The following is a 27,855-nucleotide window of genomic DNA, read 5'->3' on the forward strand; positions in this document are numbered from 1 at the left end:
TTTTTCAGTTGAATAATTTGTGTTCTCTACCAAAGAAATGCATATTTGCTCACTCTTCTACTAATGAGAGGAATTTTTAGTCAGTTTGGTTATCTAATGAGGATCTGTTGCTATTTTGAAAACATTTAAAAATACATTGCTTGCAACTTTAAAGAAATAACTGGTTCACATTTTCGTATTGAAACTATTAGAATTATAATAACACACTTCAAAAAGGCTGAGACGGGAGCACACAAGCCTCTTTTCTTTTAAGAACATGGGGGACATATTTATAAGTTCTACTTGTTGATTATTTTGTGTCTGTTTGGGTTATTTATTGCTTATAAAGTTTTGATTATGTGTTTCTAAACTAAACATTCCCAGTTTAGTTTCACTATTTTTTACAGTTTACTTGGTAGTTTTTTGTTTGTTTGTTTGTTTGTTTGTTTGTTTGTTTGTTTGGTTAAGTCTCGGTCTCTCTGTTTGGTGTTGTCATGTTTTTATTCCTGTTTTATTTTGTGTGCATGGTGTTTCCCATCTCCCTGATTTCCTCATGTGTCTATTTAAAGTCTCAGTTTGTCTTAGTTCTCTGTTGTATCATACTGTAACACTATTGTCATGCCCGGGCTGCATTTTTGTCTGTTTTACCTGGACTTTGTTTTCTGCTGGTGTCTTTGATTACATGCTCTGCCTAAATAAAAGGTCAGACATTTTTTGTTCCCTCAACTTATTGGACAGTCTGCATTTTGGGTCCTTTATCCACACAGGTCTGATCTGCAGACAGAATGCACAGTGCATCACACCACCGCAAGTGCCAACAATTGACACATGAGCATCAGAACTTGACCAGACAGCAGTGGAAGAATGTGGCCTGGTCTGATGAATCAAATGTTCTTCAAACACGTGGATGGCTGGGTGTGTGTGTATTGCTTGCAGTATGGGAAAAAATCAAGTAGGTGCAGCCAGTGTAATGCTTTGGGCAATGTTCTGCTGGGAAACCTTGGGTCCTGATGTTACTTCGACTCATACACCTACCTAAGCATTGCTATAGGCCTGCCTGTTCTCATGAAAGCCCTCCTTTTCATGGGAATGGTATCCCCTGATGGCTGTGGCCTCTGTCAGTGTGATAACACAGCCTGCCACAAAGCAAAAATGGTTCAGGAATGGTTTACGGAGCACAACAACAGGTTTGAGGTGTTGACTTCAAATGTTGACCTCCAGTCCAGCATCTGTGGGATGTGCTGTACAAACAGTTCCCATCCATGGAGGCCGCACCTCGCAACTTACAAGGCTTAAGCTTGATTTAGACTTCTGCAGGAAATTTATGTCCTAACTTACATAGTGACCGGAAACTCCTTTTATTTAGCGCAACCTTCCATGCCAATAAAGTCATTGTGATATGAATTGACCCGACATGTATTTAAATTTCTTGGGAGGTGCATGTCAAGTTACGTATAATGTTCCAGTGTAGGGTTAAAATGGAGTTACAGTTATGGCACAAGTTATGATATAGATCTGATGCAAAACTCTAATTCACATGTTAAAATTAAATCTGTTGCTAACATCTTGGTGTCAGATACCACGGCACACCTTCAGGGGTCTAGTGGAGCCAATGCCTAGATGAGTTAGGGCTGTTTTATCACCAAAAAGGGGGACCAACACAATATATGGCAGGTGGTCATAATGTTATGCCTGATCGGTGTATAAACTGATGTCTTCTACCTGTGATGTAAGTTAATTCAATTACATTTATATATTTCTATTTTTATATGGCATCAGTTCACAACAATTGCCTCAGTGTGCTTTACATTGTAAGGTAAAAACCCTACAGCATTAGAAAAAAAAACCAACAGTCACATGACCCTCCTATGAACAAGCACTCGAAACAGTAGGAAGGAAAAACTCCCTTTTAACAGGAAGAAACCTCCAGCAGGACCAGGGTCATGGAGGAGCTGCAGCATCTGACGGGACTGGTTGGGTTGGGGGGGGGGAGGGATCAGGGAAAAGAGAAGAGAGCAGAATGAGACAGGCAACAGGCTGTTACCTGATATGAGCACCACAGCCTGCTCTGCACCACTCCAACAATAGTGCATTACTGTAAACTTTACCACAAATGTGCAAACTAACCAGCCTGCACTAAATTGCACTAAACTGTCTAGTAAACTACTTTCATGAAACCTTGTCTTTAAATACCACAAAATTAGCATTCATAACTCATCATATAAAAAAACACTATCTTTAAAAACACAAAAATTTTAATAGGACATTACATGTATGAGACTGTCCCCGTGTATATACTTTATGTATAGTAACTAGCTATTCATCCCTTATTTATTCCACAATTTATTCCAACATCTTTGCACTTGGCATCACTAAACATATGAATATCCCATACATGCTGTTAATGTCTGTGTCATGCTGCTATGTTGCTGTAGTCTCCACTGTTTGTCTATTCTGTTTACACTGGGAGCAAAGAAAAAAAAGGAGCTCAATTCCTTGTATGTGTACACAGACTTGGCCAACAAAGCTGTTGCTGATTCTAAATTTCCGCTTCACTAAAAGTTCACTTGCTGAGCAGTCCTTTCTTTTGAAAGTAACACTCATCTTCCTCTCCGGTCTTGTCTTGCGTACATCTTAATTTCTAAAATGTATCACGTTAACGTTTTTGTTTTGGGTTTTTTCTCTCTCCCTGGGAAATACAGCGAGGAGAGCAGGAGGTACAGAGGAGGAGTTTGTGTTTGCTCCTCCTCTGAAGCCAGCTACTGTAGATGCTGAAATACCGCGACCGCCACCTTACATCTGCACCATGAACACATCACAGGGATGAGAAAGAAAATATCCTAGGTGTTGTGACAAAATAAGTTAACAAATTAATAAAAGGTAATAATTTTCCAAAAATGTCCTGCCTACACTAGCCTACATTACCAGTAAAGCTAGTTTTATGACACGAGATCCAAGATGCGATGAACTATGAAAGCCAATAAGTAATCAATGATATCCAGCATTACATTATTAATGGCAAATAAAATAATCATAGCCTATTCTAATCACCAAATGATATAGATTAATTAGAGGAAATATGTTTAATTCAGGCTAATGTGTAAAGCGAATACAAAGAAAGGCTCAAAGTCCAGAATGAAACTGACTAAAAGGAATCAGTGATCCTTACACTACTGACAATGACGTCACCAAACCTAATATTGATATATAGGAATAAAAGCTGCAGCGTCCGCAGTAATAATAGTAATGGGCTAGTGATGGTTATTAATTTGGCCCCATGTGCACTTCAGCCAAGCATGTGCGAAGCGGCAGCAGACTGAGCTACTACTATAACCCTCCGGTGTTTGTGTGCACGTCCCTGTTTTCTGTCATTTTAAGCGCTCGCTCCTTTTCGTCTGCGTCTCTTCAGTCGTAGTCTGTATCTCCTGCAAACTGAGAGAGACCAGCAGCACCACAACACACAGCCACAACAGTGTGGAGTGGGCGTCAAAATCCCCACGCCACTTATGAAAATGGACTGAGTTTTTGTCCGCCCTTTCGAGCCAAGGGTCTCTTGTTCACGGAGAGCTGATAGAAGATGACCCTTTTCTCTTCGCTTGAGGAGGCTTTGCTGCTGTGTGGGGGAGTGGGTTACATCCTGTGGCGTTTCCTGTGTTTGTAAACTAGACGGTACAGAAAACGTCGGGCGAGTGAAGCAGAAAGGTAGGTAAATATATTCTCATTTCTTCTCAGATGCACCGCGGATTCCAAATGTGCATTAAGCGGTCTGGTAGCTTTATCTGCAAAATCCACCATGTGGTAGCAGAGCAAATGGGGTTTGCACAAAATTACGGCGTCAATGTTAGCTCTCGCTAGGCCGCTAACAAATGTTAGCTTATTCGTCGGGAGGGGGAGGCACTCGCTGCGACGGCCATCACGAATGCCTTTATTACTCAGTCTTGTCTTGAACCGCTTTAGCTTATATCGTAAGAAGCGTCGTTGTGTAAAAATAATAATAATATTAATAAATAAATCTAGCAAGATATATACTCTCGCTTTGCAGCTGTGTTACATCGGTGACCAGGTGGGCTTCAAAATTTGCTCGATTACTAGCAGTAACATTAGAGTGGGCGAGGGCGCCCGCGAGCAGCTAGCTGACGGCTAGCTGATGTTAGCTAGGTTGTTCCAGCATCAGCAGAACTAATGATGGGTTGGGTGGTAGTTTGAAGGCCACCCGTCGGTGAAGCTAATAAATTATATTATATTAAGAGCAACTTAATAATTGCTCAATTACTTTTCTCCGCCACCACAAAACACAGCTACTAAAAACTGAAAATGACCACGCGACGTGTTCGTGTAGTGTTTTAATCAGTGTTGGCTGATGTTAGCAATCCGCTAGCTGTCTGTTTTCCTAGCAACGTTAGCCCTTTTTAGTTAACCCACGCCGATGGCGAAAACCTGGTGTAAAACAATATTTCTGGCCACGGTTAACCTTTGTAGTGTCGCATGTAACCCGTATAATGGTGGGTATAACAACGATCCTTCAAACTAACACAAAACCCCATGAGAATCCCTTCACAAGACCGAGCAGTGTTTCTTTCGGTAATTTAATGGCCTCCTCGTAACATTCGAGTTAACAAACCTCGTGTTTAAAAACACAAAACGCACGTTTAAATGCAAACAATCAGCGTGGGTGCAGTCGGAGAACTTTGCGTGCTTTTTACTTTATTTAGGCTTGTAGTTTATTGCATTGCAAGCACTTTTGCATTAGTCCCCAACAGCACACTGAGAATCACCCTCACTCATATATATTCCACATCAGCTAGGGTTTTCTCCATGATATCACCCCAAGTTGTACTTTACAAGGAGATTCATGTAATCTGAGTTATTTCCTTCAAAATAATAATAACCCCCACTGACAGAATCGCACCCACACAGCTGCTTCTTTTGTGCTATTAAATGTTGAATTCTGGTTTGTATTTTACATGTTTTTTTTTCTTTTGTTGCCTTTCGTACTTAACATATTTGCTGTACTACAAATGATACATGATGTTTTTGTTTTTTTTAAGAATGTCCCATGTTTAAGTGTTTGGACATGCTAATTGTCTCATCAGTCATCCTAGTATTTTTAAATGTGATTTGTCTGACTCTGCTGTAGTTTCTCTGCAGTATGCCCATCTTCACAAGTTTCTGTTTTTGCGCAAATATATACTTAATTGGGAAGACCTGAAGGTTTTACACAAATTGAAACTAGCTAGACCAAAAATGACCTTTCATGATGCCTTACAAGAGTTTCGTATATATTACCTAGAGCAAAGTGTGCCTTTTTAGATTGTTGGCACAGAGCTTGTTTTTTTGTTTTTTTAAGCTAGTGGGGAAATTTTCATAACCAAACTTGATCCAAATACATACACCAAAAAATATAATTTGATGTGCACTAGGCTTACAGTATTTAGTAGGTTAACAGAAATGGTTCTCAAAACATGGAGCTTTACGATCCTTACAACCTGTGAAGCATATTCTGCATCTATATGCTGCACATAAATGAAGTGATGCTAACTTAAAATGTGTAAGAATATTTAGTTGTTATAAATTTGCATGCATTGTACTTAAGGCTACTGTAAAATTGATGATATATGCATATCTCTTAAATTCACCTCCACACTAATGTCTCAACACAGACAAATCTAATATGCAGAACTGGGAACAAAACAGATTAGAATTGTAAATATGCCCGCCCATATTAATGATCTCTTGCAATCATAGGAGTGTTGTTAATGTTGTGCAAATTACAAGCAACGCATTTTTGTTGTGTTAACTAAACAGCAGATTTTTTTTTTCTTGTATTTCGCTGGTGTTTCCTCAGCAGTGAGATGAGTAGGATATCTGATCCCAGTCATAATTTGGGCATGTTTATTATAAAATGGGGAAGAAAACATAGATGTAAGGTAAAAATATAGCATGATTAAGTAAATCTTAGCCACAGTTAGTAAACCCTTTATGCAAATCAGTCCAATCATTTGTCCAAATGAGAAACATTTCTGTATTCTATTTCTTTGGCATATGTAACGGTAAAGACAGCAGGTGCTGCTGTTGTAATTTAATGTTTGTCTGTTTCATCCACATCCTCCTCTTCCTCAGTTTTAATGCTAGATGAGTGAGGTGGGTGTGGCTTCCCACCAGCCCGACCATCCTGACTGACGGATCTCTGGATGACCTTGTCCCCACCCCTGCCCCTGCGCTCACATATACAACAGCAATGTCACATCTGCCCAGCAGCTCAGTCCGCGACCATATGAAATGGGTTTGTTTTAAGAACACCAAAGTGGTGACAAATAACTTTACTTGCAGTCTTGTGTCACTCAGGATGTTGTCGTTGATGACTGCCAAAGCACATTGCGTGTTACTCGCAGTATTGTCTTAGATGCAGATCATTTGAAATTGCAGACTGCTAATTTGTTGAAATGCTTGATGTGGTTGGTAAAGTGTTGTTGTTAACTCTCTTTCTTTGCAGGCGGGGCTGCTTGGCTGCGAAGCGGTCCTGTCCAGTATGGCCCTGATGCAGGCCAGCTCCATGGCCGCTCCACCCAAAAAAATGATGGCTCCACTTGGCCATGCACCACCGCAGAGAGAGGGACCTGACCGTGCTCCTCAGAGCCATATGATCCTCCCATCTGGAATGAGCTGTCCACCCCTGGTTAGGACCCACATGGGAAATGTGGAGTGGAAATTGGGCTGTTTTATGTTGTGTTACTGATATTGTGAAGGGTGTAAACACTTGGCTTTTATGAAATTCAGATGTAATCGGAGATTCTATTGTGATTTCTCCCAGTTTAAAACAACTTTTGCTTTCTGTTTATCATTTTAACTTATAATTTAGATTGGATATAGATTGAAATTGGGATGGAAAAGGGCATTAACCTAAGCACTAACAAGTTATACTCAAGGGTGCGTAGTTAGTTCCCTTTTTAGCCCATTTTTCTTTGTCTTCCACAACCTACAAGTTTTTTTGTTTTGGCAACCGAAACTTGGAATTACCAGAAAATTAAAGAGCACTTATCAGTTCTCCATCAGAAGGTATGCCAAATTGTTTTAAAGTATGTAATGGTTTAACTAAAATTAGAAAATAGAAACCTCAACTGTTATATGTGACCGACCTCTGCTGCCAGCGTTGGCAGAAATGGACATAATGGCTAAACTGCATCATTTCAGCTCAGTAATGTCCATACATTCTGTTTTTGTCTCAGAGAGCACTTTTAACCTATTCTTAAAAATAGGAAATTATTAACTTTTTTCTTTTTTTTTGTCTGGCTTGGTAGCTTATCCGGAAGGAAGGTGAATTCCAAGCTCCCCGCCTGCTGGATGAGAAAGAGATGAGGGCCAACGAGGACATGCAGCAGAAAAAAAAGAACAGGAAATCAGTAACGCCCTGTAAAGTGAGAGAACAAGAAGGAAGGGGAGGGAAGGTCAGTGGCTCTGATTGCTAAATAGAGAATTGTCTCCGTTGCGTCTGTTAATTTTTGCTCATTGCAGAAAATGCGCCCAAGCCGCTTTGTACATATTTTGTAGTTAAAGCATTTAACTTTATTCGAGTGCGCCTGACTTGGATCTCTCGTGTGCACATTTTGTTTGTGTGGGGGTGGGGGGAGGAGCTCAGGGAAGATGTGGAGGGGGTGGAGGATCTCTGGAGAGGAAAGAGGGGGAGGGGACCAGAGTGAAGCAGAGCACAATAACTGCAGTTGTGTGCATAACAGGGGGAGCAGTAACATGAGGGCATTAGGCCATTGGAAGGGGTTGTGGGGTATTTTGTCAATTCAGATGTAAATGACGTAGTTTGAAAAACAAAACAACCTTTCATGCTGTCTTCATTCATACTGCTGATTTTAAGGATTAGTGGTTATAAATAACTCCCATTTTATATCTTATGGGGGGAATTGCTATAGGTCTGCACTTGCTGACATTTCACAAAAATGAGAAAATTTCATCCAATTCTGATCAGTTGCACGGGTGCTATTTTTGGGGTATAACTCAGAAATCTTAGTACACAATGAAGGTGCAGGATTTAAACTGTTTAACCACTGTTCTTGGCCATTCTCCATAGGGCGCAGGTGGCGATGAGAATGGTCCATCATCCAAAGTGCAGAAAAACTTTATTTGTGATCACTGTTACGGAGCGTTTAGGAGTGGATACCACCTCAAAAGACACATCCTCATTCATACAGGTATGGTTTGTGTTTGGAACAGCTCAAGTGAAGTTAGGCCAGGACAGCCTTTATTGCCTAAATATGTGAATGACTTGTTAAAAGAGGCTTTGAAAGCTTGAGTTATACTGAGTCTAGGAGTGTGCAGCGACTGTGAAGTTTTGCAATGGCCTGCTTAAAACGTTGTTTGGTAATAGCTTTTGCCTCACAGGCACTCGGTATCTGTGGGGACTTTAACTAAAACTGGTGCTCTTCGGTTTAGGGGAGAAGCCGTATGCTTGTGCCGTATGTGACATGAGGTTTATTCAGCGTTACCACCTGGAGAGACACAGCCTCATTCACACGGGTATGCGTCTTTTAACCGTACCCATATTACATAAGTCTGACTACTTGTGTAGTCTGTCACTTAAGTCAATGGACAGATGCTCAGGATTCATTTTGTCAGTGGACAGTAATTTCCAACAAAGCCACTCCCAAAATCTGTTCACCTCAAAATGTTCAGTCTGATAATTATGTGTTCCCAATAACTGGAAAGTTTACAGTGGGAAATTGAATACTGTGTGGTCCAATAATCCCGAGTCCACTATTAAAAACTCTTACTTTTTCAGCATTTATAACAAGTTTTCTTCCCTCTGGATTACATTTTGATCAGCATCAGTTGTAGAAGTATTTGCAAAATTTTAGCATGTATATTCATTTAGTCTAACAGAAATTATGATACAAATTTGTCTGTGCTCAGAGTTAGATTTAGTGTTTAAAGTGGGGTTTTTTGTTGTCTTTAGTTGCACTTTTTTTCTTTCATTTTTGTGTGTAAATATTAAGATACATTTTAGTAGTTTTCTGTTTTAACATTACAACTGTAAACATAACACAGTCCATTTCACTCAATAAACTTGCACAGCAGAATCTTTTCTTGCTTGCTTACAAATTTGACCAAATTACAAAGACTAAAATTAAACGCCTGTGTATATTAGTCAGTTTTGTAAGTACACCGTATTGCTGTTAAAAAATGTATTTTTGTCTAAAATCCAGGTTGTTATTCTAATAAAGTAAAATGTGTTTTTGTTTTTAGTTTATTTTGGCTAACTCTACCGTAACCTTGGAGCAGAGTTCAGCTGTAGGTGTTTTGGAGGCTGAAATTACTACCGAAGCTTAGAAGCTTGGCGAATAATTGCCACCACTGCTCAACCCATTAAAACAGCAAAGGGAGGAAAAAAGGACATAGCAGTAGTAAGGTAAAGTCAAGGTGTGTAAAATGAGATGGCGTATCTAACAGATGAATAGCCAAACAATTGTATACAGCATCTATATTTTGGTACAGCCCAGGAAATTAGTCTGTGTTGTGACTTTGTGCAAATTCAAACTGATTTGTTGGGTCTTGTTTCCAACTTGTTGGCTCTTTGCTTAGACTTGTTCTTTTGGCTGTATTTCTTTTTTAATGAGCGAGATGAGCATTTCTGATCTGGACTTTTGTTTGTGCAGTGCTGTTTGATCCTCCCAAGATGTCTGTGTGATACACTTGTCTTAACATAGTTTGGTCTTTTTTTCTTTTCTTTTTTTAAATTTAAACTTTGCACTATGGCAGATATACCCAAGTTTTCTGGTTTTACCTTATGCAGTACAACATGTTACAGTGCAAAATGATGGAACACAAGTACAGCAGACCACATTTGACTACCCTTTCTTCTACACCATCCTTTTTTTTTCTTTTCCCCAAATATCTGCCAAGACTTTCTTTAAGAACTGCATGTAAGAAAGTTTCTTACATGCAGTTCCTGTAGAAGTTTCAATTCAGAAGCAGATATATGTTGGTAAACGTTCTCTAAACGGTTGTTTTGAAACCAGCAGTATCGGTACATAGATGAATTATTTATTATGTTATTTAGTATTTTTCCTTCCCAATATTCTTAAATTTCTAAATGACAACACCCACAGTTCTCTTAAGACTTTTTGATAGTGGACTTAAAAGTGGACTTAGACTTGTGGACCCATTTCTGTGAATTTGAATGCCTGAAAGCACAGACTGCAAAACATGCAATGCATAGTTATTTGTGCATGTTTAAAATCATTTAAATAATTTTTGTATAGAATTCTTTTTTTATATGTAGTGAAAATGACTGCATGGACATCAAAGGACTATGTTCTTAGCTTTTTGTTGTTGTGTTTTTTGTTTTGTTTTTAATTATATAAAATATAAACTGAGGATTTTATTTTAAAAATACTTGGATTTTTTTTTTAAAATCTCATTGTTTTAAAGTATGCACTATGTGCAGGTCAAACCTGTTCTTCAGAGCTGCTGCCCCATTATTCCCCCCATTTTATAAATTTAATTAAAAATTCACCAATAGTCTTTAAGAGTAACCACTTGCACTTTGTGGCAAAATTGCATCTGTTCTTTGTTTTCTACATTATATATTATATAATTTTTTTCTAACATAATCACTTACTTATTAGAATGAATAGCTAATAATTTTATGCTCTGTGTGTGTAGGGGTGAAGCCGTACGCTTGTTCCATGTGTGACATGAGGTTTTTCCAGCGTTACCACCTGGAGAGACACAGACTCACTCATACGGGTATGCGTCCATTTACCGTACCCAGTTTAACATTTAAAAACGTTTTTAAAATCAGTTCTCTGAAATCAGAATTTATGCATTTAAAGTCAGACACAAACAGCTTACAGGTAAACATGCAGCTGGGAAATGGCCTTTTTGTAGGTTTTTTGTTTTTGTTTTTGTTTTTTTGTTTTTCTAAAGGAGAACTTTTTTTTGTGGGATTGAACTTTTGAGTAAGTGTTGAACAAATTGTTTAAAGAGCTCTTTAGGGTATTTGTTATACCATGAAAGGACTGAATTTTAATATATTCAGAAGAGCGCAACAGGAAAGTTTATCATGGTACAAAAATGCATCAGCATTTGATTTGCTTTATTTCAACCATCTAACGTTTGAAAAAGACACTTCAGTATACATCAGAATGTTAAATTACATGCATACACTGACAAATTTTAGCATTTAGCATTGCCCAAAGTTGCTCAGGTGGACTTGTCAAAGTACATAATCCTTCTTGTACCATTGCTGTGCACAAAAATCTACATTCATGCAATTTTTAGCGAAGGGACAAGACTCTTGTACCAAAACAAGTTGTCCAAATGTTTGTGAAGTTTCCAAATGTGTTCCAAGGGTTTGATCTGTCATGTTTGAACTTTAGCTGTATTTGGGTAAGTGCTCGTTGTGAAGAGCAAAATAGGCAACACCTTTGCTGAAATGAAATTTCAAAATAATTGTCTGTCATCTGAGAATAATTTCACTTTATTAACATTTTTAAAATTGTATGTACATTTATTTATTTGTTTATTTTTTGTGGTGAATCTCTAAAGAACAACTAGTGTACGAAACAGGAAGTGTTGACTCAAACAACTGGGGCTCTATTGGGGTTACCTGAAGCCCCAAAATATTGGCCGTCCCTTAGAGGTCAAGTCATCACACACAGCCAGTGTAATCCCCGATTGATACGCTTTCTGGGGCTTCACTTCGGGCAAAATGAGTAAAGCTTGCATCAGCTGTTGTTTATAGCTGCATAGTTGTGTACCAAGTAATCATCAAAAAACTGACTATGACTTATTGTTAATTGACTTAGTTGATCTACAAATGAGGATTCGAAAGTTCAATTAGTTTTTTTGTTCTTCTTTGAAAAGTGACATTTCAGTAATGTGAAAATACTGTTTTGCCTAAATTTCACATTTCTGTTGACTGTATGAAAACAGTCAAGTCATATTTAAGTAGTTGATTTGATTTGGCCATGGTATATTATGGGAATAGTCCTTTGATGTCCACATTTTAAATGTAAACTAATGGCTGAAGGCTTCATGTTTCTAAGCTGTAACTGCCTCGCTTTTTTACAGTAACATTCATACAGTTACTCAGTTGCGTCTTTTGTAACTTTATGGCAGAAAGCAGATTGTAAGCTTTTGCAGGCCATCACTTTGGTGTGCAAGGAAGAAGCGCGCATGTAGCAACATGTTTTCTTAATTTTGCTATAAATGGAATCAATGTGCACTGTGTGAGAAAAACCATTTGCTTAAAAAATGCTTTGTTACCACGAGTGATGGTTAACTTTGGAGAATGTTTGTGCTTCGGCTGGCCGGTGTGATCGCGCTCACTAGTTGTCTCGCTGCTGACGTGTATGGCTTATGCCCTGTTGCTGCTCTTTTTTTTTTTTTTTCTCCAATAGTGCTATTCATTTTATTTGAAAATGAGCTGCCCCCCTTTCTTTCACTGATGGGATGTAAAACAAATCGCTGTTTGCATGAAGCCTGGTTAGAATATGAAATGCCTGCCAAAGTCTTGAGTAATTTGATGCCTTCCTTTGAAGGAAGGTCTTAGCTAATATGTTGATACTTTGTGTATGTAGGGGTGAAGCCGTACGCTTGCTCCATGTGTGACATGAGGTTCTTCCAACGTTATCATCTGGCAAGACACAGCCTCACTCATACTGGTATGCGTCTGCTTACCGTAGTTCATTAGGTAGACGTGTTTTAAGTGTCTTCGTTTTCTACCTTCGTGCATCGTGAATAGGATTCTTAGATGGACCAGCCCCCCCAAAAATAAATAAATAACATGTTGAAGAGCATGAGGATGTATGTAACAGGAGGATGAAAAAGTGGTAAACCTTTAGTTGAAATCTTGCATACATAGTAGGGGTATTTAAACAACCTCAGCTTTTCCCCTGCTGAAAGCTCTACTTTATATGTACATTTATACCGTTTTTGTTTTTTGTTTTTTTTCCAAATTTCAATGAAATAAGTCGAGTGTTATCTTAGTTCCTGTAACCACTGCAAAATCTAAATTGTGCGTTGGCTTCTCAGGCCGATTGGTATAATATGTGAAACCAAAAGAAGAGCTATGCTAAGGGAAGAGTTGTGGTCATGTGTTAAAAATTTATGCTGTTTCTAGCTGATATTTACAAACTTTTATGTGTGTAGGGGTGAAGCCATACGCTTGCTCCATGTGTGATATGAGATTTTTCCAACGCTACCACTTGGCAAGACACAGCCTCACTCACACGGGTATGGGTCTGCTTTTTTTTTTTTTTTTTTTGTGCTGTCTTAGTGCCCAAATACCCAATTTTAAGTTTTCAGGCCAAAATACTCATAAACATCAAGCATTTTTAACTCACTGTTACAGTAACAGTCAAATTGATGAGTACTTAGAGTGAATTTTGGCTCTCGAAAAGCATGTTGGCATGAGAAGTTTTAAGTTTGGCAAAAGACATTATTTTTTTTTTTGTTTTTTTTTTTTGTTTGGTTTTTTTCTCCCCACCCACCCTTACTACAGACATGTTAACAGATTATGAAATGTTAGCCATGTGCATTTAGTGTGGCACTGTACTGGTGCCACTGCTTTTGGCATGTCTGGATACATTATATAAGTGAGTCCTTGAATTCATTGTGCTTATTTTATTATTGTTATTACTATTATTTTCAAAGGATTTTGCTCTGTGTGTGCAGGGGTGAAGCCATATGCTTGCTCTATGTGTGACATGAGATTTTTCCAGAGATACCACCTGGCAAGACACACTCTCACCCATACGGGTATTAAGTTTTATTTGTCCCTCTCACTTAACACCATTAGGGCTTGTTGATATTTGTTAGTATGTGTGTGAATCACCTACCCGACAGACACAAAGCAAGCTATAATTTTTGTTACTACATATTCTTGATTGATAGACGTTAAGAATTAATAGTTTCGTTTTTTCTGTTGTATACGTTGTATTTGCTAACTGCTGTTAGGGTTTATGTGACACATTTTTCTGTCTTGTATGTTTAGAATTAGCTGGTCATGAAAGTACTTGCTCTTGTTATTACGTAATATTGACTAGTTTATGTAGATTGACAAATTTTGTGCACATAGTTCATGAGAACTTTTTTTTTTTATTATTATTTTTGTCCCCCCTAAAATTTTACACTGTATGCGTTTAGGGGTGAAGCCATACGCTTGCTCCATGTGTGACATGAGGTTCTTCCAGCGTTACCATTTGGCAAGACACAGCCTCACTCATACTGGTATGCTTGATTAATTGTTCCCCTTTCACTGTGAAACATTATATATTTATAAACCTTATACTCATTTGTTTTATGTTGATTTCACCATCTTATATGATACTATAATTATCACATTGTTGGTAAATTAATTCCCCCTCATAAAAAAACAATGTTTAATAGAGCTTTTAGGCTTTGTTGGAAAACTGTCCACAGAAAAAGTGACTCTGTCAGTTACCTTGTTTTGTGATTAACACTGTAATGGCACTATTGCATGGTTATTCTTGACTATTGTATAGTCAGTGAAAGATACATTACACTAAAAAGCCTTTAAATTGCAGACATTGGTAGTATAAAATGTCGTTTACAAGTACCTGTTTCCCCACATCTGGAGAAACTAAATGTTGGTGATTTTATTTATTTATTTATTTTTTTAGTGGGTAATCCTTAAGTTTCAACCAAACTTTAACATGTACAGATCGGTTTCTTAGATTATATTTGATTTCTTAATACGCCTTTTAATGTCTGTATATTATTAGTCTTTTCAGTGTAATGTGTCCTTCAGTAAAAAGGCATGCTACAATAGTTAATCTGTCATTTATTTAAGTCTTGGTGTTCATCACTTTCACCAGTGTGTTGAAATACATCTGATATTGTTGTGCTGTCTTTAGGAGTGAAGCCATATGCTTGCACCATGTGTGACATGAGGTTTATACAACGTTACCAACTGGAGAGACACAGTCTCACTCATACAGGTATGCCTTGCTTTTTAAATCTTGCCCCCCTCTCACCCTGACTCTCCCCTTGCATGTGCCCACAAATAATGTTTACATGGCTGCTTCAAACTCGAGTTTGTGTTGCTTTCTATCACTTTTCTGACAAATGTTAATTTGTCATGATCTATCTGTAAGGATCTTCTATAAGAATTTGTGTAGTAATATTTCCCCCATACTTTGTATATGAAATGACATGATGACCATAAAGTGAAAACTCAGTATCACTCTAGTCTCTAGTGTTTATTTAGCTATTAAAGTCATAAATATGTGTACTTAAACCGAACAATTATTGTGGTAACTCTGTTTGATACTTCGGCAGAGATGGGCAATAAGGCATTGCTGTAATCAGATTACTTTTTTCAAGTAATGAGTAAAGTAAGGGATTACTATTGCAAAAAAGTAATTGGATTACTGTTACTTTCCCGTAAGCAGCCTGCTTTACTTAACTGTGATTTTGTTTGTGAGAGTGTCTCATGACAATGACGTACACGCATGCAACGTCAGTAGCAGCAACAGACGTGTAGATCAACAATGGATAATATAGAGAGCAGGAGAGAGCACGACCATGCAGCGTTTAAAGCTTGGAAGTACTGACATTACTTTGAGGTTGATTCCGTAAAAGTGACAAAAACATTAGCGTCCGCTGTACACTCTACATGGGAAGAAAACAACTTTCCACAGCTTTAAATCTGAGCAAGCACCCCCCCCCCGACATGACCGCTCACTGAGCTAACCTCCACTGGCCCCACTCACTGGAATATGCAGAAAATAGATTTAAATGTTAAACAAATTTCTTCCAGTCAGAGACAGTTGCATATAATTAAATTTTGCTTGATGCAATGTGCATAAAGTTAAGAGACTTTTTCATTTGATTCAAATTTATATGATGGATAATGTAGAAAAAGTAGAATTAGGCTGAAAGGTCTATTGCTTTATCATGTATTCAGGTTGTGTATTGTTTTTTTTAAGTAATAAAGTAACTAATTACTTTTGAAAATAAGTAATCAGTAAAGTAACTGGATTACTTACAGGGAGAAGTAATCAGTGATTAGTAACTAATTACTATTTTTAAGTAACTTGACCGACACTGCATTTCGGTGATCTCTAAATCAAACTGATATTGACAGCTTTGACATTGTCATATTTACATCACTGACAGTATGTATCAACTTTTTATATTAAATCTTGTAAACTGTGTGTGTATGGGGAAGAACAGAAAAAGAAGAGTCACATTACCGGTACTTGCAGCTTTGAATATTACAGTAAGCCAATTATCTTGATGTAATGAAAATTTTTTTATTAAAAGATGAGGGGGCTTTTTTGTTTTTTACATGTTGATACTGAATTTAAGATTTGTTCATTGGGAATTGTTTTGCAAATTTACAAACTGAATTAAGGGGTGTATGTTTTGTGGCCTTGATGGAAGAAGTGGGAGGGGGGACTTGAAGGGAAACATCGTGTCTTTTCAGTTGATGGGAATGTTACTTAGATCGGGACTGCCACTATCCAGGCCAGTGTTCGTTTGTTTCCCCCCACATAATCGTGTCATTTCACATTCAAAGTGATGGTCAGGAACTAACACAAGCTTCTCTCTTTTAAAAAAAAGCTGTATATTTCCAAACTACAGATTTTCTCTTATGGAAGATAAAGTTAATTTGTACTTCGGTGCTAGGATAGGTTCTGTTTGATGATTTTCAGAGCAGTTTCCTGTTAATTCTTGCTCCGCAAATGAATGTGCAAACTTAATGTCTTGTGCAGAGTTGTTTGCCAACTGCCTAAAATTGTCACACCTTCTGTGATCAGCGTGAACAAATCTATTCCAGAAAACCTGTATGTGGTATGTTGAAATTACACGATTAGAAGCACCCATTGACATAGTGTGAAAAACTTTTTGTTGTGCTAGTTGGAATGTGGACTTCAATTTTCACCCCAATTTTTTATTTATTTATTTATTTTTTGTCATTTTGATAAGTTGTTTGTTTTTTTTGGTTAGGAAAATTTTAGTTCTACTTTCTGCACAGGGCATTTTCCTTATTATTCAGAGACGCAAATGTTGTTTTCAATTGGAATGGCAGATTATTAAAGCATGCTGGAATTTCCAGTTTAAACAAAGCGCTGATAAGTGCAGCCAAACTTTACTAAGGAATTAGTAAAGTTTAACATGGATCAATTTTGGCAGTTGAGTGTTTTTATGCTAAAGCTGGTACTTTGTGTGTATAGGGGTGAAGCCGTACGCTTGCACCATGTGTGACAAGAGGTTTTTTCAGCGCTACCACCTGGCGAGACACAGCCTCACTCATATGGGTATGCGTCTGGCAATCTTAACGCTGTCACAAAATTAGGATGCTGCTACATGTGTATGCTTGAGCTAGTCTTGTAAATCTGTATTCAGACACAGTTTATGATAAGATTCATTCTAAGTATTATTTCAGCTAGATGACATTATCAGCTCATGTTTAAGTGAACTTTAGAGCCCCTCTGGGAAGTTTGTAATTTGAAACAAGCATCTTAGATTGTACCCCTGTAAGTTACTTCAGGGGTATGACATTGGTTATTAACCACAGATATCAATTTAATCCACACTGGCACATTTAATTTATCAGGCATAATTATAGATATTTTTTTTTTCTCTGTTGTAGAGAATCAAAAATAATTCTCTTGATGCTCTGCGTTTAGGTGTGAAACCTTACGCTTGCACCATGTGTGACATGAAGTTTTTTCAGCGTTACCACCTGGCGAGACACAGCCTCACTCATACGGGTATGGGTCCGTGCACCGTGCCCATGACATGTGTTGTTAGCAAGTGTGCACATTTAATTTAGTTTGTCTTATTACTTATATTTAGGGGACATGTCATGTATAAATCATTATAAACATTTTCTTGTCTTTTATTAGCTGTCAGCAGTCAGAATCAACAGGATAACCATAATTCAGTATTTTGCTGCTTTGATTTTTGTTGGCAATTATAATCTAAATTTATTTGGGGGAAAAAAAGTTTTGGTTTTGCATGAATTGGCCACTGTGTGGTTAATAACCAATAGCTTAAATATTTTTTTCTAAATTTAAAAAAATAGAAAATGAAGGAAAAAGAGGGAGAGACCGTGAGGCAAAGTAATATAATATTGCTACTCTGCGTTTAGGTGTGAAACCTTATGCTTGCACCATGTGTGACAAGAGGTTTTTTCAGCGCTACCACCTGGCGAGACACAGCCTCACTCATATGGGTATGCGTTCGCCCACCTTACCCATTTCACTGAAATCAGACTGTATGTGCATTTTGTTACGAGTAAGCTGTTTATGCTAGTTACTTTAAAGTGGCCAGAAGAATGATGTTGATGAAGCCTACCCTACATTATGTTCATAATTGTAACGTTTTATGTGACTGTGAGGAAATACAGGACTGCAACATCATCAGCTCATGTAATGTGTTAAGCTGTGGATTTGAGAATTGGTTCAGTTTGATGTATTCTTTACTGGAATTGGATGAACAACAAGTTACAGCTTAAAAAAAGAAAATTAATAATAGTGGTTAACAACCCATCAATTCTGAATAAATTAAGTAATTTGCTTATTGATGGATTGTGAACACAAAAAAGAGTATGAAAATAATACCTTAATGCTTTGCATTTAGGTGTGAAACCTTTCGCTTGTACCATGTGTGACATGAAGTTTGTTCAACGTTACCACCTGGCAAGACACAGCCTCACTCATACGGGTATGCGTCAGTGCACCTGCCCATAACACTTTATATTGGTCACTGTCACACAGCTTTTATTGTACCAATATCAAGTATTACCAAGTACCACCAGTTCACATCTTGCATAGATATAGGGAATTTATAGAGATGCACCGATTGCAATTTTTCTTGGAGATTCCGGTTGCTGTACACACCTACCAAACAAATCGGGTTCAACAGATTTGTATAACAAGACAAATGTCAGGGCCTGCATCATTTTCCATTATCCTTGTAACTTCACCACATAACGGGTCATTGACTTTTTGTGTTTTTCACTTATCTCCAAAATTTCCCTTGATATCAACCTGTTGGAATCGTTGCTTATACCGAGGCTCCTGGTTTGCAGATGGCTCTGAGATCTGGCTAGCTTTAGCCACATTCACGTTCAGTGGGATCAAAGTGATTTAAGTGTCAAACATTTTTGTGGTGATCCTCCCCAGTTTAGTTTGCCAAACTTTGTGCCTTGACTCACAGTGAGGAACTTAGACGCTAATGACATGTTAATGTGTGGCTGTGACCATGGATGGGAATCGATTGAGCATGCATGAAACTCACTAGTAACCCAACGTATGGGAGCCAGTCTGGGCCGACAATGTTGGAAAAAGGACGATTCTGCTCCTTCATGAGTCGATCGGTGCATCTCTAGTAATCTAATTAAAATAATGGACACCCTTTTGAGCACATAGCATCTTTTGAAACAAAATTAACTGTAGAACTCTGGACTGTAGAGACATTTGAATAATTAGAAAAATCAGAGAATCTTATTTCTTGTGAATTCTTATTTCATCACTTGCCTAAAAGGAGAGATCACTGTTGGCAAAATGCTTAGTTAGTATTAAGACTTTAAAATTGGAACATGCTTTTATAGAAACTGATGGTCTTTATTAAAGTTTACCCAGAGCTTCAGTTGTAACTCTTTGGAGTACTAATATCTTGATTTATATAGATATAATGGTCCATTAACTGATTTTTGTGGGTATCTAGTGTTTCATGAAGAAAACATTTGGCATCTTTGTTTTGCATGCATTGGCAAATGTGTGGTTAATGAATAATAGCCTAGATTTTTATTGGTAACATGGAAACTGAGGTAAAGTAATATAATATTGCTACTTTGCGTTTAGGTGTGAAACCTTATGCTTGCACCATGTGTGACAAGAGGTTTTTTCAGCGCTACCACCTGGCGAGACACAGCCTCACTCATATGGGTATGCGTCCGCCCACCTTACCCGTACTACAGTACTTTCATTATCTTAAATATAGGGGCAGTTATTATTATTCTTACTAAGTAGTGCACTTGTCTTAATCAAGGCTATCCTGTATTATCTGTGAAAGGAAACATTATTACAAATCTTGCCATGTACATGAATCTTGGACTATGATATCATCAGCTCATGAGATGTGTTTAGCTGTGGATTTGAAATTTGAACAACAGTTTAATGTATTCTTAATTGGATTTAGAGCGTAATCTTTGGCTAGATTAAACAAGTGAAGCATGGTTAACAACCCATCAATTGTAAATTGATGTTAAAAGTACAATATTGATTGATGGATTGTAAAACAGAAGCTCAAAGACCTGAAATTAACATATTGATGCTTTGCATTTAGGTGTGAAACCTTTTGCTTGTACCATGTGTGACATGAGGTTTGTTCAGCGTTACCACCTGGCGAGACACAGCCTCACTCATACGGGTATGCGTCCGCGCACCTGCCCTTATCACATTGTATACAGTACTGTGCAAAGGTTTTGGGCAGTCAAAATAAAGCAAGGCTATTTTAAAAGATAATGCCATGAATAGTTCATTTTAAGTAACTCCATATAAAGTTCAGATTTGGACTTCATATTCTGCCTTTTAGTTATAGGAGAACGTGCCATAATTTTCTTGTCTGTATCGACTGTTTCAGCGCGTTCTCTCCATGTAATCCCAGACCATCTCATGATGTTAAGGTCATGTAGAGGTCATCTGTTGTAGAATATGATGTTCATTTTGTCAATGATCTTAAGTTCTTTGTGACTGTATTTACTTAGGGTTGTTATACTAAAGAATGAATCGGACCAATCAGACACCTTAATTATGATATTGTTTGATGTAAAAAAGATATTAAGAACTCGAGTTTCTCAAACTTTTTCACAGTACTGTAGATGACTTTTATTTATTGTGTAATATAAAGGATACTTATGTGTAGTTATAAAGTAGGCACATCGTTTAGCACTTCTTAGGGAGAATACATTTGGATCTAAAACAGTATTTTATTCCCCTAGGGTTTTGGTTAGTTGCTCCTAATGTTTGAATTGCCATTGTTCACGCTTTATTTTTTTGTAGTGTGTTTGGTTAATCTAATACTTGAACTGCAGAATATCTGACCAACACCCTTGCCCCATTTAAACCTGGTTGTGATGTGTATCTGGATACATTATCTAGATCAAGAAAACCCTGTGTATTATAATTGGATGCCAAAGGACCCTGAGGGGTTTCCAAGGCTGCCAAGACATCTAATCTTCCCAGTGTGTCTTCAGTCTTCCCCTGGGTCTCCTCATGGATGGACAAGTCTGAAACTCTTGGCCTACAGTATCCTGGAGGCACTGAATCACCTCAGCTGGGTTCTCTTGGTTGAGATAAGGACTCTGCTCTGAGCAGCTCCCAAATGGCTGACTCTTTGTCTAAGGCTGAGCCTATTGGAGGCTTATTCCCATCATTTGTACCTGTACTTTTTTGTTCACTACCCATAGAACTTGTGTCAACGAGTAAAATCTGATATTTCAACTTTAGAGCATCAACATTGATGAAAACAGAAACACACACATACTCAATAGCTGGGTTGGTATTAATACCAACAGACCCTGGAACCAGCACTTAATCATGTTTTCCCGATTAAGAGCAGTACTGATCATTTAGTTTATCTATTGAAGATGCAATTAATCTAAAATGATAATCCAAGGATCTATGGATTTCATTAGACGGATAATGTGTCCAGATTGCATACATTCAAAGTTCTAATACCAGGTGTTACTCGGGGTTTAGTTTGTTGTCGAGAAGGCTTGAAGCTTTATGAAATAATCTCCTTGTAGGTAGGGTTTGGTCTTAATCATTTCAAACCCCGCTCCAAATCCAATACCTGAGATTGCCAAGAATCAAATGTGTAGAACACAAAACACATTTTGTGTACATTTTAGTAATTTGTCCTTAAAGTCTTTGATTCTTTTTAATCAAAGGTATGAAATGGCAATTCTGATACTTCTGTGTCCCAGTAAGGGGTGCATTAGCTCTCACCCATAACCTAAACCACAAAGTAAGTCAAAACCACTTTTTTTTTTTCCCCTTTTTTATTTTATTTTTTTTAATAACTCAATGTTACAAAATCCAATTGTCACTGACAAACCAGTGTAAAACAGCTACGGTTAGAGCAAAACATAACCCCAGATAACAGTTCTACCCTAACTACCCTCATTTCACATTTTTACATTTGTGATTATAGTAATTTAATCAGTAATCTAAGTATTTTGAAGTATTTGTTACACTACATATTGAGAAAAACCTCAGCTAAACATGAGTAACTTAGTTAAATATATATAATATTGGTAAAGAGGGGATATGGGTCCAACATCAAATTTGTAAACTTCAAAGGGAACAAATACTATGATTTCTATCTATTATTGATGCACAATGACTTTAATCTTATACAGCACACAGGACAGGCTTTGTTGATATTGTTTCAAAATGTTTATCTCCTGTATTATGTTAAAATATAACTGAAGTCTATTCATAGTTTATCCAATGGTCGTAGCTGTGTAGTCGTAGTTTGGCATTATGTCTGAAAAATAAAGTACAGCGTGCATAGACAGTGCATAGTTAGGTTGAAAGTTGTGTTTGTTGGACTTGTGAGTGGTAGGGCTAATATATTGCTCTGTGTGTGTAGGGGTGAAGCCGTATGCTTGTTCCATGTGTGACATGAGGTTTATTCAGCGTAACCACCTGGAGAGACACAGCCTCACTCATACGGGTATGCGTTCCTCTACCGTACCCTTATTACTGAGAAAGGCACTGGCGCTTGCAACATAACTGGGTCACAACAAACTCGAGTTTGGATTGTCAAGTCATTTGATGGGATGTTGAACCAGTCTCCAAAAAAAAAAAAAAAAAGTTGCCCCAATTTGTGGGCCCTCCATGATGCGTACATCCGGGCCACAAAAACATGAAATTCCACTTTGATCTACACATAATGAGTTGATGACGAGGCCTTTTTAGAACATCAGTTATGAGATGCTGAAAATTCACTGTTGAAATTTACTAATAAGGGAGTTTTGTTTTTTTCCTGATGTTTTTCTTTTTTAATTTTTTTGTTTTTTTTAAATGTTGGAAATTTAGTCTGCAAAGAAAGATTTAGTAAGTAAAAATCTGCCCGCAGTTTGTTGGTACAAGACGCTAAAATTGATGCATTGACTTTGTATTTGTGTGCTCTTTTAGGAGAGAAGCCATTTGCTTGTGACATGTGTGATATGAGGTTTATTCAGCGCTACCACCTTGAGAGACACAAGCGTGTCCATAGTGGAGAGAAGCCTTACCAGTGTGAACGGTGCCAGCAGGTATGTATGTATGAATAAACACACGCGTGGGGTGTCATACGTGCTGAATTTCAAATTTGGACTTGAGTGGGTCGTATCAGTACCACCAGATTTTTCAGTTCCTTTAGTTTTGATTAACGTCAGGTTGTGAAGTTATTTTTCTTAAGAGGTGAGATTCTCATACTGCAGATGAACTCCAGCTCCACCGCCTTGGACTGCACGTAGCAACAGTAGTCCTTGTTTTGCTCTGTGGCGAGCTAACTGAGCAGCACGTGCTGTGGGTTGTGGTTTGAGTGAAGATGGAACTAGATATATACGTTAATACAGACGTAAATACAATTATCAGTGAAAGCCACAGTGGTGTCTCTGTCAGCGAGCCAGCCAGCCGATGGGAGGAAAACACGGCTGGAAGAGTTGGGTCTAGCTCATCAGCACAGACTGAATCCTTAGAAAAAAGAAGAGGGGTTTTCCACGAGTGATTTGATCTTTGCCAGTATCGATGCACTAAAACTAGAAATGCTAAAATATGCTGCCATATAAATACATGGATGGATGGATGGATTGGTGGCACTGCATCTGGATAAAGTCTATATATAGGGAACAACTGTTTTTCCACATTGTTAGTCACTTTATTGAAATATTAGGGACTTCTCTGCATTTTCCACTCTTTGTTTGCCCTTTGACATGCCTGAGTTTAGAGTAATCACGTATGGTTTAAATTCCTTCCTTCATAGTTCCATTTTACTGTATGACATTTTTAATTTTACATTATTTTTAAAATGATGACCTCGAAATTGACCTGAATTGACTGTGTCTAATATTTATCTTTTGAAGAATTTTTCACGCACAGACCGACTATTGCGACATCGGCGGTTGTGCCAGGGGCGCGGCGTAGCCAAAGTAGAGAACCAGCCCTGTTGCGAACCACGCCCATATCCCCAAGAACCCCCACCGGCACCCCCAACCTGGAGCCCCCTGCATCCACCTCCGGGTCGACTGGCGGTCTGACATTCCATCTTCCCTGGATCCACAACACCTCCAGAGACGGGACAAGCCACAGGGTTTCTTCTCAGCTCTGTGCAGAGTGCTATCACATTCTAGCACAGGCTGATCTTGCAGCTCGAGTCTTGGGATTAATAACGACAGCGGGACATTTGTGTTGTTTTTTTTTTTTTTTGTTGACTTTTTACTGTGTTTCTGTTTCTTCCCATTTTTTAAGATGAGACTTTTCTGTGATAAACGGTGGTCCTGTTTTGTACTTAATCTATTTGATTTTTGCAAAAAAAAAGTTTATTGTTCAAAAAAAAAAAAATTTGCATTTGGTGGTACTCGGACAGGAAACGGTTGACTGTGTGATGAGGTGGTGAAGAAGAGTATTTGAGCTTCTTTCTAATGTTTTTTTGGTTGTTTATTCTCTTTGGCCTGGAAAGAATCATAAAAGCATTTCAGCCATTTCAGGTTAAAGTTATTAAAACTGAACTTTTCTTCCAGATAAAATAAGGAAACTATGTTGGCATTTCATGTACAGACCAGAGTTTACTTGCCTTGTATCGGACAGTGTTAAGCATAAAGACAGGTCATTGAAAGCAGCATCATTATTATTATTATTGTTAATATTACTGTGTAAATCTGATGTGATGCATAAAATGTTTCCTGGCTTTTTCAGCTAGGAAGGTCCAGTTTTAATGATTATTTTGTAGGAAAAACAAGGTGTTGACGTAAATTGGAATTTGGCTCAAATGCAGTCTTTTGCCACCGTCACAGTCGTGTCCTGAGAAAACCCGAGTAACTTTGTGTGACATAAAACTAATATCAATAACTGTAAAACCAGGACTTCCAAGAAACGAAAGTGTGACCTGCAGTCGACGAGGTGCGCACTTAACGTGTGTCGGGTCACAGAGCGTCACGCGTTTCTCTCTGATTTGAGGAGGCAGAACAGGACGGCAGACTTGGCGAGCCCTCCTTCATGTGTACTGAGGGCGTGTGGTGGTGTTCAGCTGTAAATATACAGAACATGTATAGAGATCTGCAGCACTAAAGCAGGACATTTCCTCTGCTCGCTCATGCTGCATAGATCCTGGTGTATAATGATGCAGGTTAGCCACTTTGAAGTCCAGTGATGTTTGTACAGATCACTTTGTGAGATTAGTGGGCGTATACAAAATCTTGTGGCCTTAGTATGTTTCTGTTGTTTTCTTTTCTTTTCTCATCTGCCTTTTTCTTGGCCGTTTATTATTGTGGATCAGATGTATTTACTAGCCTTCCGTCATCATCATCATCATCATATTATTATTATTATTATTATTATTATTATTTTTAATCCTTAAGCTGTCGTGGTTACTGAATGTGGATGGATTCAGTGGCGCTGAACCAGACTAATGTGCTCTTCTGTTGAGAAGTCATATGTATGGTGATAACTGAATATTTTGGGTCATAGTTACTGGTGATGGTGTAACACAGAATATAATCCTAAAAAAAAGGAGGCCCTTGCGCGTGGCGGTCCGTGTGAGAATACAGTCGTGCTACGTTGTTTTCCACACGGCGGTGCTTTGGCTGGTCGCAGGCCACGGCAGAATCAACACCTTCTTAACTCTGCCGCACACCTAACAACTGCTTTTTCATCCAGACATTACTATACAGTTGGTGTGTAATAACGGATGCCGTCTTTGGGTTTAGCCTTAAGTTGCGGATACACAAATAGTCATTGTAGTACTAAATGATAGCGTTACAAGCGATTTGTTTTACCTTTTGAACTTGTGAAAGTACTCGGTACAGCAAGGAGTGGCCCCATGGGGCCCGCTTTGCTGCTTTTTAATGACTTTTTCAAACACGCTCCTTTCTGTGACTGGTAAACTTGTGATCACGTCGTCCTGTCGTTTAACCCAGAAATGTCAGTGCAGACTGGGGCGAATAATCTGTTGGTAACTACGGTCTTATTCGGATAAATAGTGAGTGGTCCAGATGATACTTGTGGAGATGGGAGTCCCGCCGCGCTTTCTAGGGTCTGTGAATTGTAGGATGAAGAGATGTTTGTTCGATACAGAGAAGTGGAAGACTGAGTCGAGTGATGTTTTACCAAAAGTATTAATGAGAAGCTTTCTTTAAATGGTCCATTGATTATCAAATCTGTGTGCACAAAGATGGGATTCTGTTATCAGCGGCTTGGCCTTTTAAAGAGCAGAGGAGCCAAGTTTGAGAAATGAAATCCTCTGCTGTGGAAACACTATTCCCAATCTGTGGAAGGGACACTTCTGGTGTGAGCACATACTGAAAACTGAAAACGGCAAAAGGGCAATACAATATATAGTAGACGTCACTTGTTAATACGTTTTTGTCATTCACTGTTTTTAGTATTCTCATTGTTAAATGCAATAGAATCCTGTTGTAAGATTGAGGTTTTATTTTTATTTTCTTCTTTTTACAGACAGATCAAAGGAGGCTTTTGTTTTTATCTTTCTTTTGTCTGCGAGTTTGTCATCACATTTTTGATGATTGTTTCAAGGACCTTTTTTTATTCTGATGAAATTGTAAACACTGGAGTGTAAGGAAAAAAGACAAAAAAAGAGATGGATATTTTTGTCCTTCAATCTGTACTAGATTTTAGGTTTTAGACAAAGCCTATTTCTCCTCAACTTGACACGAAAGGCGGACACAACAATTTGGATCAGTACAGTCGAGAGCCCAGTATGTTCGGTGATTTTTGACACTAGAGGCAGTAGTACCGCAAGAAAATGTTTTCTTTCTTATACAAAGTCCCTGGTATTTGTAGTAAATTATATTGATAATGGTATTAGATGAACAACAGCATAACAGTAGCTATCACAGATTAGTTGTTTTCTTTATTAGTCTTGCATGCAGAGTTATGGTCCTCAGTTAAGATAGGATCTTGATATTGATTATTTTGTGTAGGAAAATGAGTGCATAAGAATAACTTCCTAAAAAAAATGTTACAATGATTAATGTAAAATGGGCTAACTAATATGTACCCTTGTGATCCAATTAGTTTCAACTGTATGAAAATCAGAGGAGAGGCTTCTTACTATTATGCTGAAATAATAAAAAAAAGAATTTGTAAAGGAATATGATTTTTTTTTTTTTTTTTTTTTTTTTAAATGTGTGTTTTTGTTCTCAGGTAAGTTTAAAAAACACTTCAATGATATGTCACTGTATTTGATTTAAAATCTAGGTGGCTTCATGTTTTTTTGCTTTAAATGTAACTTCTACTTCATACATTTTTATATATTGTCCTTTTGATATAGAGATGATTTCCTCTGGTGTTTATGTGAGCTTGTTATAACAAATGGTGTAACCCATAGTGAAGAGCATCAGGACAATCACAAAAAAGGGTTTATTGTGATTTGTTCATGCTCACATTGTAACTGATGATCAAAAGGTGGTTTTTAGTCTTCTGCTGTCCGGTTTTAGTGAGCCCGTGTGAATTGTTCCCTCCGTTTCCTGTTGTTAGCTAACAGGAGTTGTATCCCATCTGCGGGGCGTGTTGTGCATTTAGAGATGGTCTTCTGTAAACCCTACTGATGGTGGTGTAAAATCCCAGTATAATAGCAGTTTCTGGAGTCCTCAGACCA

At 37.9% G+C, this 27,855-nt stretch overlaps 1 protein-coding gene across 27 annotated transcripts; it reads left to right on the forward strand.

Moving 5' to 3' along the window:
* The first annotated feature begins 3,274 nt into the window (after positions 1-3,274).
* Positions 3,275-27,349, forward strand: znf740a (zinc finger protein 740a). 27 transcript variants are annotated; one of them, XM_031747994.2, is made up of 21 exons: positions 3,276-3,685; positions 6,100-6,262; positions 6,473-6,655; positions 7,278-7,424; positions 8,060-8,180; positions 8,422-8,505; positions 10,651-10,734; positions 12,570-12,653; positions 13,141-13,224; positions 13,666-13,749; positions 14,137-14,220; positions 14,868-14,951; positions 17,193-17,276; positions 17,649-17,732; positions 18,113-18,196; positions 18,604-18,687; positions 19,830-19,913; positions 20,314-20,397; positions 22,624-22,707; positions 23,172-23,290; positions 24,104-27,349. In XM_031747994.2, the coding sequence occupies exons 2-21, from the start codon at positions 6,218-6,220 to the stop codon at positions 24,275-24,277; spliced, it is 1,965 nt and encodes a 654-aa protein (XP_031603854.2). In that variant the 5' UTR covers positions 3,276-3,685; positions 6,100-6,217; the 3' UTR covers positions 24,278-27,349. The 27 variants fall into 27 exon arrangements, with proteins under 27 accessions (XP_031603861.2, XP_031603860.2, XP_039468742.1 ...); XM_031747993.2 differs by having other exon boundaries at positions 3,276-3,681; XM_039612803.1 differs by lacking the exon at positions 3,276-3,685 and adding an exon at positions 3,693-4,042.
* Positions 27,350-27,855: the final 506 nt, after the last annotated feature.

Source organism: Oreochromis aureus, linkage group 5 (assembly GCF_013358895.1).
Source record: "Oreochromis aureus strain Israel breed Guangdong linkage group 5, ZZ_aureus, whole genome shotgun sequence".
In the NCBI taxonomy this organism is placed as follows: domain Eukaryota; kingdom Metazoa; phylum Chordata; class Actinopteri; order Cichliformes; family Cichlidae; genus Oreochromis; species Oreochromis aureus.

Coding starts and splice junctions, on each gene's coding strand:
- znf740a (XM_031747994.2), top strand. CDS start 6,218: ATGTCACATCTGCCCAGCAGCTCAGTCCGCGACCATATGAAATGG. Junction 7,425..8,059: donor AAGAAGGAAGGGGAGGGAAG/GTCAGTGGCTCT, acceptor CATTCTCCATAG/GGCGCAGGTGGCGATGAGAA. Junction 18,197..18,603: donor ACACAGCCTCACTCATATGG/GTATGCGTTCGC, acceptor CTTTGCATTTAG/GTGTGAAACCTTTCGCTTGT.